Consider the following 14,526-nt stretch of genomic DNA (forward strand, 5'->3'; position numbering starts at 1 on the left):
GACTCCGAATCATTGGGGCGTTTTTCAACCAAAGTGGATTCATATCCAGCCCCTCCATAAATAGGTTTGACACGCGAAAACAAAGATTCAAGAGGAGACACACCAAGCACTTTAAGATCCTCGTGATTTGCATCACCAGAACGCACCCTTTTAAACCATTCATGTCTAGCGCGAATTTGGGCGGTTCTCTTTGCTCTCATTCATGGAGATACGCATAGCTTTCAAAGTTTCATCCAAGTTGACCTTGGGAGGAGCGCATCTAACTTTCAAAGCATCAATATCACAAGACATCCTATCAACGCTCTTAGCCAAATTGTCTATTTTGAGTAGTTTTTCCTCTATGGACGCATTGAAAATCTTTTGAGAGTCAATGAACTCTTTGATATTACTCTCTAAATAAGAGAGTAATTTGTTGTGATTTCCATAAGTGTTGTTGTAGGAATTGCCATAATTGTTAGAGGAGTTACTAGGAAAAGGCCTAGGAACATAGTTTCCTCTAAAAGCATTGTTGTTGCCAAAATTGTTCCTACCAACAAAATTCACGTCCAAACTAGCGTTGCTACTCTCAATCAAAGAAGATAGTGGCATGTCATTAGGATCTACGGTAGCGTTTCTACTAGCAACCAAATTCATCAACTCGTCCATCTTAGCACTAAGCGAGTTAATTTCTTCTATAGCGTGCACCTTTTTGCTAGCAGGCGACCTTTCAATGTGCCATTGAGAGTAGTTGGTCATGATATTGTCTAGGAGTTTTGTAGCATCTCCTAACGTGATTTCCATGAACGTTCCACCTGAGGCGGAGTCCAAGATATTGCGAGAAGTGAAATTCAAGCCAGCGTAAAAGATTTGTATAATCATCCACAAACTCAAGCCATGAGCAGGACAATTTCTAATCATAAGCTTCATCCTCTCGCAAGATTGTGCAACGTGTTCATGATCAAGTTGCTTGAAATTCATGATATCGTTACGTAAGGAGATGATCTTAGCCGGCGGAAAATACTTGGATATGTAAGCATCTTTGCACTTATCCCAAGAATCGATACTATTTTTAGGCAAAGAAGAAAACCAAGTTTTTGCACGATCTAGCAACGAGAAAGGAAAAAGTTTCAACTTAATCACGTCATTGTCCACATCTCTTTTCTTTTGCATATCACAAATTTCAATGAAGGTATTGAGATGGGATGCGGCATCTTCACTAGGAAGGCCAGAGAATTGCTCTTTCATAACAAGATTCAGCAAAGCTTTCGTACGATTCCGCACTAGTGGCGGGAGCAATCGAAGTACTAATAAAATCATTATTATTGGTACTCGAGAAGTCGCAAAGTTTGGTGTTTTTAGCCATGATGACTTCAACAAACAAACAAGCAAGCAAGAAAACCGGCAAAGGGAAACGACAAAGGCAAAAGAAAACGGCGAAGGAGAAAGGCAAATGAAAACGGCAAATGTGAAGTGGGGCAGAGGAAAACGAGAGGCAACTGGCAACAAAAGTAAATGCAAGAGATGAGTTTGAGAGACCTACTTGGATAGATCTTGATCTCTCCTCCCCGGCAACGGCGCCAGAAATACTTCTGATGTCACTTGTGCTTCCCCGGCAATGGCGCCAGAAATACTTCTGATGTCAGTTGTGCTTCCCTGGCAACGGCGCCAGAAATAGTCGTGTCGATGGCACCAGGAATCCTTGTGTTGCGGCTACGCCTTAAGGGACTTCCTAGGCAAATATGCAAAGGATTTCCCCTGTGGCCTTGGAGCCTTGCGTTGGTGCTCCCTCGAAGCGGAAAGAGTGATGTAGCACAGCGATGGTAAGTATTTCCCTCAGTTTGAGAACCAAGGTATCGATCCAATGGAGGAGTATCACAAGATCCTGCACAAACACAAAAAGCTTGCTCCCAACGCTATGAAGGGGTTGTCAATCCCTTATAGATTGTTCGCCAAGTGAGAACTGAAAGCAACAAAGTAACAAAGCAAAGTAAAAGCGAAAGTGTAAACGATAGATGTGAATAGACCCGGGGGCCGTAGTGTTTACTAGTGGCTTATCTCATGAAAGCAAGTAGACGGTGGGTGAACAAATTACTGTCGAGCAATTGATAGAACCGCGCAAAGTCGTGACGTCATCTATGGCAATGATTATATCTATAGGCATCACCTCCAAAACAAGTAGACCGATACTGTCTGCATCTACTACTATTACTCCACGCGTCGACCGCTATCCAGCATGCATCTAGTGTATTAAGTCCAAAAGAACAGAGTAACGCCTTAAGCAAGATGACATGATGTAGATGGACAATCTCATATCAATGACAGAGCCCATCTTGTTACCCTTGATGGCAACTACTCAATGTGTGCCTTGCTCCCCTACTGTCACTAGGAAAGGTCACCACATGGTAAGAACCCAAAATCAAGCACTTCTCCCATTGCAAGAATCATAGACCTAGTTGTCCAAACAAAACCCAAGCCTCGGAGAGACTTACAAGGATATCAAATCATGGATATAAGAAATCAGCAAAGATTCAAATATATATCATAGATAATCCGATCACAAATCCACAATTCATCGGATCTCGGCAAACACACCGCCAAAGAAGATTACATCGGATAGATCTCCATGAAGATCATGGAGAACTTTGTATTGAAGATCCAAGAGAGAGAAGAAGCCATCTAGCTACTAACTACGGACCCGTAGGTCTGAAGTGAACTACTCACGAGTCATTGGAGGGGTGATGATGATGATGAAGAAGCCCTCCAACTCCAAAGTCCCCTCCGGCAGGGCGCCGGGAAAGGTCTCCGGATGAGATCTCGCGGAAACGGAAGCTTGCGGGGGCGGAAAAGTATTTTCGAGGATCCCCTGATTTTTTGTTGTATTTTAGGGAATATATAGGCCAAAGATCTAGGTCAGGGGGCGCTCAGGGAGGCCACAAGCCCTGCCACCGTTGCCTCCCCCCTGGTGGCGGAGTGGGTCTTGTGGGCTCCCTGGAGCCCTCCTGGCTTGGCCCACACGCCCCCTGATCTTCTTCCGTTCGGGAAAAAATCATTTCGGGGATTTTATTCCGTTTGGACTCCGTTCCAAAATCAGATCTGAAAAGAGCCAAAAACACAGAAAAAACAGGAACTGGCACTTGGCACTGAATTAATAAGTTAGTCCCAAAAAAGATATAAAAGGTACATAAAACATCCAAAGTTGACAAGATAACAGCATGAAACCATCAAAAATTATAGATACGTTTGAGACGTATTAGCTCCAGCGCCTTTTCAATCTTTCCCGACGTGGGGCACATTTGCCAGTTATTCAACAGCTCGTTGATTTTGGTGTCGCTCCTCTTACGTGGAGATGCTCGATGCTCAGCCAAACCATTGAATAGATCTCCATGTTTTCTCCATGGGTCATCCTTTTCGAGCCATCTACGATGCCCCATGTACACGATTTTCCCAGACCCGCCATCTTTCGTTGACGTAAGTTGCTGAGACGTTGTATCATCCATGCACCTTGTGCATCCGCAGTATTCGTGGCACACTTGGCTTGAGGTGTACCCGTAACCGAGATAGTCGTGCACCGTCGTCATCAGCGCAGCTCTCATATAAAAATAATCTCTTGTACTGGCGTCCCATGTCTTGATCGGCGATTTCCATAACGTGTCTAGCTCCTCTTTCAGAAGCCCCATATACATGTTAATATCATTTCCTAGTTGTTTCGGGCCTTGAATCAGCATGGTCATGTGTATGTACTTTGTCTTCATGCACTTCCATGAGGGGGAGTTTGTACATCCATACAAAGACGGGCCATGTGTTGTGGTTGGTGTTCTCGTTTCCAAACAAATTCATGCCATTGGTACAAGCACCAAGCACGATATTCCTTGCATCTTCTACGAAAAATCGATATTTAGCGTTGAATGATTTCCACTGGTTAGCATTTGCGAGGTGTCTCAGCTTCGGATCATCTCCATCATTGGGATTCTTCCTCTACGTGTGCCAATGCATGAGCTTTGCTTCCTTAGGATCTACGAAATACCGCTGCGGATGGGGAGTGATCGTAAAGTACCATACAACTTTCTGAGGAGCTTTCTTTCTTGCCTTCTTGTATCGAGAAGCATTGCACACTGGACACCTGGTTTTTTCCGCGTGCTCCCTAGGATAAATGATGCAATTGTTGATGCATGTGTGGTATCTAATGTGCGGCAGATCAAGAGGGCAAACTATTGTCTTGGCCTCATCGACACTAGTAGGACACATGTTCCCCGCGGGAAGAACTTTATTATGTAGATACTTCAAATGCTCATCGAGGCTTTTGTTTGTCCATTTGTTTTTGGCCTTCGTCTTTAGAAGTTCGAGCGTGAAACTCAAGCGGGTAACCTCGGGATCACAACCGTCATATAATGGAGTCTTCGAGTCTACTTCAAGTTGCGCCACCTTGGCCTCCTCTCTAGAAGCAACTCTGTCGCTAGTAGTACTCTTGAAAAGGAGGTCTCGAACATGAGGGTCCTGCACGACTGAACTTAGTAGCATCCAAGTCTGCGGCATGTTCGTCGCCTCTTCTCCGCCATGTCCGGACTCTGCTTCTTCGCCGTGTCCAGAATCTTCTCCGCCGCCATGCCCAGACTCTTCCCCGCCGCCGTGTTCGGACTCTTCACGACCATCGTGTCCGGCGCCATCGTCTTCGTGTCGATGGTCATCTCTTCGTCTAGTCCCATGTCGTTATTCCCTGCCATGTGGATGTCCTCATCATCATCTTCACTTATCCATCGAGTATAGCCATCCATGAAACCATTGATCAGCAAGTGGGCCTTCAAACTTCCACCATCAAAAGGGTCCAAAATTACTCCTTCTTTGCATTTTGTACACAGACATCTAATCCCAGTCCATTTATTTGCATACATGTCCATCACCACGGATTGCAAGTATCGCTCTACCTTCCTTTCACTCACCTTCATGACTACATGGTATAACAAGCAAAAGGGTTATAAACAAAATGCATGTATGCATCAAAGTCATATAAAAATTTGGCATGACCTTGCTTAAAAATAGGACATATCGAGTTTGCTCGAAATTCGCTGAAACAGAAATAAATCGACATTTCGGAAAAACATAAGCAACTCACGGGGCATGTCACCACACAGATCCCTTTATATCGCAAACACACATATTCCCATTATTGAAATGCACAACTTTTTACCCACCTATATCCCGAGAGAGATTGTGCATGACTAAATAAATAGCTAGATATAGTTGTTGTGAGGAGAGATGGCTCTAGCTAACTAGTGGAGAGGGAGATAGATACTAGGTCTATATGTATGGAAGGAGGGAGAGCCAAATAAATGTGGAAGGTAGAGTTAGAAGAGGCCATTTATGGAGGAGAATCAGGGTGGAGGGGGCATTAATGGGAAGAGAAGAGACGTAGAAGGAAGAGAGAAGAAGGGCAACAATGGTGGAGAAGTAACTTAGAGAGAGGAGAGGAGGAAGGAGGGGAGAGGGCAAAGGGGGAGGAAGGGGAGAGGGGGTGTGTGTGGGTGAAAGCTGCCCACAGCCACGCGTAGCAGTAGCGCTTTTTCTAAAGCAGCGCTACTACTAAGTGGGGCCCAATAACAGTAGCGCTGCTTCAAGACAAGCGCTACTGGTATTAAACTTAGCAGTAGCGCTTTTTACATGTGCGCGCTGCTACTACTACTACCGTTGGTGGCCTCGTTGGGCCTCATTTAGCAGTAGCGCCTTTTACATATCAAGCGCTACTGCTAAGGCAATTATGAGTACCGATTGGCAAAGCCAGCGCTACTGCTAAGTAGCCGCAGCGCGTGCTACATTCCAGCGGTACTACTAGGCTCCTACCTATAAGGTTTTTTCTACTAGTGGCTCGTGAGTGATGGCTTGCCTATATACTCTGCAAACAAAATGTCAATGAAAGGACATCTATCCCTTAATGAGAGTTTTGGTGTTAATGACATTATGTTTAGAAGACTAACTATGTTTCAAGTGCTTACACAAGACACACACACCCTTTGAAATGAAACATAAAGTTGATGGGTGACCCCCTAAGCAAAAGGGATAAAAGAAGATAGCACATCAATTTTCTACATATGATTTCTTGTTCAGAGTCGTAAGTACGCCATACAATAAAAAGGGATGTACCAAATGATCGAAGTGTGGGAGTCGTTCAACCAAAGCAAAGCCAAAACCACCCACACCCGATGAGAGAGAGAGCACCTTAGGTTGTGCTTGGATTGTCATGTTTTCGTTTGATACACCTGTAAAAATACACGCCTCTGAACGTCTATATCATTTCCGGTCGGAAATCAGTTTAATCCTGTAAATTACACTTGTAATATTAATACATCTATATTATATTACACTCCATCCAAACGCGGCCTTACTATATGTCGTTCTCTGGTTTGGCTCGGAGGTGCCTCGGACCCTTCAAGTGGCTTTTGAGTTGAGATGTGTGCTCCTATTTATGGGTTGGGTACTCTAAGGTGTCCCAAAGCCTCGTGACTTCTTCTTTTCTGAACTGTTTCCTATTTGCATCAGCTAACGCTGTTGCGGCAGCATAATATATGATGTCGTGATAGTGTTTTTTATTCTAGCCTGATGCAACAATCAGTTACCGGCGTTAATAAGCACCCACCGCACCTACTTCACAGTAGTGGCGAGCGTTGCACCTTGGTCGTTATTGGTAGGGTTGCCCGCCATTGCTGCGAGATTGACTACATTGACGGGCAAATTACATCGCCCGCCACTGTTAGGGTCCTACTAGTGGCGGGTGGATGCCCGCCATTGATGCCACTTTAGCAATGGCAGGCGGCCCAAAGAGGCTCGCTCACCACTGCTAGGCTTTAGGCGCCTGCTATTGCTAGGCATTCATGCGGTAGCGTCTGCCTTCGATCCTTCTCCTCGTGGTCTGGGTGTTGCATTTGTGGAAGGGTCGGTCCTTTCCCACTTGTTGTTCATCGTTGAGGGACGATTCCGCGGCCAGGGGTCATCCTTGCCTCCTGTATAGTGGTGGTGCACCGTCGAGAAGCTCATGCCGTGATCGGTAGCGGCAGGACGGGGGAGACCAGATATGGCCGCCCTAATGGGTCTCGATGTTGGGGTCGCCCGGGTTTAAAAGAGGGGCCTTTTCACTCGTCTCTTTGATCAGTGTAGCAACGTGTCTCGGATGAGATGGTGTCAGGATCTTGGTTGCCGAGGTTACGGCCATGTTGAGGTGGTGTCGGGTCATGTTTGAATTCTTGATCTCACTCCACCTCTCTACTACATCCACTCAGAGAGCCAATAAACCTGTCTAAAATTGAAATATTACCACATCAATGCCTAAATTCATCGCCATCATTTCTAAATGAATCAAATCATTTTCTTTTTGTGAGGGTATGTAAATAAATGTAATACGCTTCCAAAAATTTACCGAACCAGGATCGAAACACGTTTTATTTGAAAAAAGTGTATGAAACTTTTGTGGAGAACGAGCGGGGGATCTTTCCATCAGCTATCAGCTAAGAGCATCTCTGGCACACCCCATATAATGCCCTGACCCGTAAAATAACCCTCAAAATATAGGTCCGCGCGAAAAAAAGTTGCTCAATCAGACCCTGCAAACTCGTCGGACCCGTAAATTGTTTTGCGGGGCGCGGTAAAAAGCTCCTCCCGATCTGCAAAACACAGTTTTCGCTTCCGCGTCTACGGTACCTTGTATCAAGAGAAAGCAGTTGGCGGGAGCCCAACCGTCACGGAAACTTTCGCATCCGCCGTCCACGTCCACCGTACGCCACCTGGGACGTCGTCCCTGACATCCCCGAACGTCGGCCGCCAGTCCCCGGTGTAACATCCCAATTTTCCTAATTGGGAATGTTTTACATTGTAGCTACGCATCTATGCATATTGATTGAATTAAATTTAGCACGAGAATTCTTTCGTCTTTTGATTTGCATTTCTATTTTTTTTCCTCGCACGAAAAGCCCGGAGAAATGCTCTCTTGCACGCAAGAGAGAGAGCGGAGGAAAATGACCCCCCCAAAGTGCGGGCAAATTTCTGAAATATTTGAGCCAAGAAACCCAAGGATTATTTGCAAAAATAATTGCAAAAAGGAATAAAGCAATTTAGTGAATTTCTGAAAGAAAAAAAACATTTTTTAAAAGTTTTTATTTTTGCTTTGAAAAAATGTTATTCGGGTAGAGGATATTTTTCTGAATTTTTTGGTATATAATACCCTATATTAATATTTTGATTTATTTCCTTTTTATTCGTTTTTGTTTTCTGTCTCGGAAAAAGTTTAAAATAGGAAAGTTAGCCGCCGCCGCCCGAGCGCTTTTTAGGCCATTGGGCCGAGATTCCCTGCCGCCGGGGACTAATTCCCTAGATGCCGGCCGACCGCCCCACCTTTCCCCGCCTCCCTCTCTCTGCCGAGTGGCCCCCACCGACCGAACCCCCTCCCCGTCGGTCATCCCTCTCCTCTCCCTTCCTTTCTTCTACCGAGACCGAGCCCGAGCAGGAACCTCGGGATTTCTTCCCCGATTTCCCTCCCTCCCCTTCCTTATCTCTCCCCCTCCTAGCCTATAAGAACCCCGCCCCCGAGCCGCCCCCGTTCCCACCCCTTCCTCGCCGAGCCGCCGCCCCTAGCCTCTACAGCGCCGCCGCCGGAGCCGAGCTCCTGCTGCCCACTTCGGCCCCTGGGAGCAGCACCCCAGCGCCCTCTCCGTCCCCCCCCCCCCCCCCGAGCGCCGCCCCTCGGAGGAGGACCACCACCGCCGCCGCCCCGACTCCTCCAACGCCCCGGAGCCCCCTCCCCCCTCGCCGGCGACGCCCCTCGCCGGAGCTACCCCACGGCCAGCACGATAGCTCTCCTCCCCTCTCTGTTCCTTTTCCTTTTCTTCGTTGTAGCCGTTAGATTTAAGTTGTATGGTCTAGATTAGACCCTAGGAAAACTGTTCGGTTTAGATTAGAAAAACCAGCGGTTTTTATTTCACTTAACGTTTAACCAGCAAGTTTTGCTTAGCCTCCGGCCGTTTGCTCCTAGCCTTGCAACAAACGCCTCCACAGCCTATAGCAACATGCCACGTGTACCCTCCTTTTAGTACTAGTTAGCTTTATATTTTCTGTCTAAATTGCAAAAAAATAAAGTTTCTGTTTTGTTTTGGCCACAACTTTTGATCCCGAAGTCCAATGACATTGATTCTTTTTCCAGTAGCTCACAAATTTCCTGTAGTTTTTAAAAACATATAATTTGTCTATGTTTGAAATTTTCAAATATAAGTTAGATCAGATTTAGTTTAAACCTTGTTTTGCCTATTCCAGGAGTTTAAAAAATGATTTTTAGTTGATTCTTTTTGCTACTGCTTCCTAGTGATAAAATCTTACTGTGGTAGAAGTTTGAAAATTTTTAAAGTATTTTTACTGGTGTTTTCAACAGAAACAAGTTTCTGCCATACCGGCGCGTGATGAATTCTTTTGCTTAGGCTTTAGCAAATCCTTACTTGTGATGTTATTTTTACTTGTGGCTTGATTGAAGTGCTTATGGTGTGCTTTGTGTTTGTATCGGTAGATCATCCGGAGTGCAAAGCGTGTTACTTAGAAGCGCTCGAGCAAGACAACTATCATCAAGGCAAGTCATTTTGATCATGTTATTTTTACCTATGTTTTCGATGCATGGTAGATCACCTTTCTTTGCCCAATTGCATGCTGCCTAGGTACTTGGAAACTTTAGTATAAGTTGTAGTGTCCTGTGGTAGGCACACAACAACCCCGATACTTGGCCCCGGGACGACAATTTCTTAATGCTATGCTTGAGTAGACGGGTTATCGGTTAAGTGTATATCACGAGAGATGTGAGGTTGATATAATAATCAAGACCGGCTAAGACAAGATTTTCAAGACCTCGGACGCAATGAACTCTGGGTGAAGGACGGTTGATCGGCTCCCTGGAGAACCGAGTGGATGCCCGGGATGCTGGAGAGGCCATGTCATCCTGCGGAAAGCTTCACCCAGGCTCGAAGAGACGGACGGAGACTTCAAGACTCAAGGCTTACCTGCACAGCCACAAGTCATTATGGGCTCTGGCTTGGTTGGACAACGCGGCGACTCTGGACAGGCGGTGCTAGCAGATGTAGACGAACAGTAGGAATGGATGGGCACCGACAGGGATTCAGAGGGACCCGTTGAAAGACCATGTTTTGATCATCCGGTCTTCAAACACCTTGAAGTGCGAGGACAAACCCGGAGGCGATCAAATCTTGTGGGGAACGTGTGCAAAACTCTGCAAAGTGCCCAACCTAATCGATTAGCCGTGTCCACGGTCATGGACAACTTGAGCCGAAGGCATTGAATTTCCCCTGAACTCTCGACACAACTTAGTAATGATGTGGGTGTTAACAACTATCCGGGCACGAGAATTGGTTGGCGGAACCATCTCGTTAACAACAAACAATGTAGTAATATTTTGCTTCAAACCCCTCTTATTGTAGGATAAAACTGGCTTTATGCAAAACTTAGCCCCACCGGCCAAATATGCATGTAGAGATAGTTGATTATTTTACTCCTCTCTTTGATGACTTGCCGGCATATTCAATATGCTGACCTACACGGCTGCAACGTATCATGTTGCAGAGTACTTTTCCGACCAGGAGTGAGGCTACGATTCTACGCTCAGCGACAATGACCTTGGAGTCGGATGGACTCGTCTACCTGATGCTTCCGCTAGTCTTCGTTAGATATCTCATGAATTGGCCTTCAGCCACTTTATTGTAATCCTTTATTGTAATAAAGTACTCTTTATGAGATTTCGATTAATAAAGCTGTGTGATTGAACTCTTGAATATATACATTATGTACTGTGTGTGTACCAGCATGATCTTGGGATGGTACGGAAACACCAGAGGCTTGACTCGTCGTGAGTCGGATCGCTACACCCGGACGCCGCCCCGCCCGTCCTGGCCGGAGTCGGCACCGGCGCGGAAGCTAGCTAGTTAGCTCCGGGCTCCTGGATGGATTCGTGGACATAGAAGCTAGCTAGCTCCTGGATGGATTCGTGGACGGAGGAGCTAGCTCTTGGATGGATTCAGGGATCGACGACTCCGTATTTAGAAACAAATTTAGTTGACCATGGACATGGAAGAAAGGAAGAAGAAGATGCGGTGGGGGATGTAAGCGAAAATTCGATTTACAGTTTAAGTTTAAGGGGTTTGTTCCACCGCAGCTCGAGCCGACCCGTAAAAGAGCATCTTCTACGAATATCCTTTTTTATAGGTTCATTTTATGGGGTCTGGCTCGTAAAGTTGTTTTTTTTTTAACTGTAAACGCGTTTTTACGGGTTGATGTTATATGGGTGATGCTCTAAGAAAAAAAAAGGCGATCATACCGGAGGCTGACGTGGCAGCAAAGTTTCGGCCGCGATGCACACGTGCGCGGATTGGCTCGCTCACTTCCTTCCGTCACGTCTCTCCCCTCCTCACCGCGTCGCGTTTCTCTCAGAGAGAGAGAGAGAGAGAGGGAGAGAAACAGAGGAGGCTCATGGCGATGGCGGCAGCGTTGATGGCGGGGGCGCTCCGGCGGGGAAGAGCGGGCGTCGGCGGCGCGTCCGAGATGGCGCTGCGTAGGCTCGTGAGTCCCCTTCCCTTCCCTCCCCTTCCCATTTTCCCCTCGCTACGATTCGATCCGGTTCCGAGGTAGAGCCTCGTCCCCTTCCTATGAGTAGAACCGGCGACCGGGGTGATGACAAACTCACCGCACCAGTAGTGGTGTTAGCCAGCCGGACCAGCCCGCCGAAGGCCGAACGCGGCGCGGCGAGGGGAGGAGAGGAGGGGCGAACCAACTCTGTCTATATCTCTCTCTGTGTGTCTTGGTGTGCTCTCTCTTCTCTTGGACAGATTCAGTTCCATGCCTGCCTGCTACTTCCTCTGCTAGTATCTGTCTACTCCACTCCAGAGTAGCATGTGAACGCTAATTAAACAAAACAAAAGAAGATGAATTTGCCTGCTCCTTGTGCGGTTATGCCATTATTACTTCTCCTGAATTATTACTGAACATCAGTCTTGCCTCACCATCACTACCTAAAAAGGTTAGTCTGCCCCTGGATCTCCTTGACCCTGCTGCTGTCCTGCTTGCTAGGTGAGCACACTGATCATAGCGGAGCACGAAGGCGGGCTCGTGAAGCCATCTTCCCTAAGCGCGTTGGCGGCTGCCGAGGCCATCGCCAAAGAGAACAAGGTGTCTCTTCTTCTCGGTGGATCCGGACCGACGCTGCACAAGGCTGCCCAGCATGCCGCGTCTAGCCACCCATTGGTCAATGAGGTATCGTTACTTGCTGTTGGCCACCTCACATTCCCCTACATAATACTAGTTGTTGCATCTTTTTATTTATTTTTGGCCATGCTCTGCATTATTTCAGTTCAGCAAGGGTGAAAGAGAACTTGGCGAGAATGGAAGCACAGGTTCATTTCTTCATCAGTTGTCTCTCTTGTGTGGCAGGTTCTTGTTGCGGATTCAGACGTGTTTGCGCATCCTTTAGCCGAGCCTTGGGCCGAGCTGCTCCGCTCCGTGCAGCAGAAAGGTGGATACTCTCATGTGATAGCCTCGTCGACGTCGTTCGGGAAGAATTTGCTTCCACGCGCCGCGGCTCTTCTAGATGTCTCCCCTGTCACGGACGTCACTGCCATATCTGAACCACGGGTCTTTGTGAGGTACGGCAGTACAATGTTTTTGCATTGTTATCAGTGATTCATGGAGAATTCGGGGTATTCATAGGGTAGTCACCATCTCTTTGGTGTTTAACATAGACAACTTGATGCTATAACCCATCAGCAATTAAACTTTTGATGATTAAGATAAGACATACTCTTTTCTTCAGGCCAATTTATGCTGGAAATGCACTCTGCACTGTACGATATACCGGGGAGTCTCCTTGTATGATGAGTATTAGATCAACATCATTTTCTCTAGCTACCGAGTCTATGTCAGAAACTAAAGTTGCGCCCATAACCCAGGTTGACCTCTCTTTCCTCAGTGAAGGTTTGTGTGGTTCCCTCACCATATTCTTCTATTATAAACACTCTTCTATGCCTTGCAGAGTTTTTGTTGTTAATGTTGCATTACCTTTCTTAGACCATGGATCTATTAAGACAATATTCTGACTTCTGCAATAGAAGTTCAAGGTCTGATTGAGTGTTGGTACTTGATTTCCATTTCCATGCACTTATTATGGTTTACGGTCCATAGCTCAGTCTTGAGCAGGCGCTCATGCTTGGGTATGTAGGTGCTGATGTCACTGGTTTGTGGGTGCATCTGCAGGTTGTATTTATTGTTACAAAAACATGCTGATAATAACAGTTTACGGATCTATAAATCATGCGGCATGTTTGTAAAACTCTTTCATTCGATCTGCAGCGAGCTCAAGGAAATCTTCATGGGTCAATCTTACATCCCAAGACACAGAACGGCCAGACCTGGCAAATGCACGTGTGGTAGTCACTGGAGGCAGAGGTTTGAAGAGCGCCGAGAATTTCAAATTGTTGGAGCAGCTGGCAGAAAAACTTGGCGCAGCAGGTTTCTGCTTTTACCTCATTGTCCATTGAACCTAGTTGACACCGAACCTGTGAAGGCCAGGCCTCGTATGAAATCCATTCCTGTTTTACATTTATTGTTCCTTGTGTAGTGGGTGCGACCAGAGCTGCCGTCGATGCAGGATATGTGCCGAATGAACTTCAAGTAAGCTCCTCAAATCTATTAGAGTGGCTAGTTCTGATATTGTCCCTAGCTATGTACTCGGTATACAATCCCTTTGCGCTGGTTACGGTCTGATGTATGATCACAATGCCCTGACTTCTCAGGTTGGGCAAACCGGGAAGATTGTTGCGCCTGAGCTCTACATTGCTTTCGGAGTTTCAGGGGCGATACAACACTTGGCGGGGATGAGAGATTCCAAGTACATCGTGGCGGTCAACAAAGACGCAGACGCCCCAATCTTTCAGGTTCAACTCCGCTCCCCACAGACTGAGCTTGGAGCATCGAACCCCAAATATTGACCGCTGTTATTGAGCCTGCCCTTTGGGTTTTGTTTCTGCTGCCCAGGTCGCAGATTACGGGATCGTTGGCGATCTGTTCCAAGTCCTCGAGGAGCTCCTGGAGAAGATCCCAGACAAGAAATAAGTGTCCAGCTCGTGTCAATCATCTATCATGTTCCTTGTCAATGCACGGAAGGGCTTTGGTCGAAATATGTCATTGTTGTATGGTTGGCTGGTCAATAAGCACCTTGCTGGGATAGGGGTGCAAGCAGCATAATCGGAGGAATGTGTTGACAGTTGACATTTTCAAAAACTCATCTCCCCACTTTGTACATATACATGCACCAGAGTATTGACTGCATGCCCAGAGATGAAGGGGAATTTGAATGTATGATGCAGAGAATAATAATGAAGTGGTTAATCCAGCTATTCCAACTGGTTCAACATTTGACTCACTACAAGAGCCTTGTTATTTCTACAAATTTTACTTGTGGGAACCTGGCTCCAGAATCAGGTCAGGACGACTTACTGTCAAAGAACTGTTGGGAGACACGTT

The 14,526-nt window shown here is 46.5% G+C and overlaps 1 protein-coding gene across 1 annotated transcript; it reads left to right on the plus strand.

The window, feature by feature from the left end:
• The first annotated feature begins 11,414 nt into the window (after window positions 1-11,414).
• LOC123394934 (electron transfer flavoprotein subunit alpha, mitochondrial) lies at window positions 11,415-14,414 on the plus strand. Its single transcript, XM_045089823.1, has 8 exons — window positions 11,415-11,571; window positions 12,079-12,261; window positions 12,439-12,650; window positions 12,818-12,978; window positions 13,354-13,512; window positions 13,622-13,674; window positions 13,797-13,937; window positions 14,038-14,414. The coding sequence occupies exons 1-8, from the start codon at window positions 11,482-11,484 to the stop codon at window positions 14,113-14,115; spliced, it is 1,077 nt and encodes a 358-aa protein (XP_044945758.1). The 5' UTR covers window positions 11,415-11,481; the 3' UTR covers window positions 14,116-14,414.
• The last annotated feature ends 112 nt before the right edge of the window (window positions 14,415-14,526 follow it).

The sequence above is a fragment of the Hordeum vulgare genome, chromosome 5H (assembly GCF_904849725.1).
Source record: "Hordeum vulgare subsp. vulgare chromosome 5H, MorexV3_pseudomolecules_assembly, whole genome shotgun sequence".
Lineage (NCBI taxonomy): Eukaryota > Viridiplantae > Streptophyta > Magnoliopsida > Poales > Poaceae > Hordeum > Hordeum vulgare.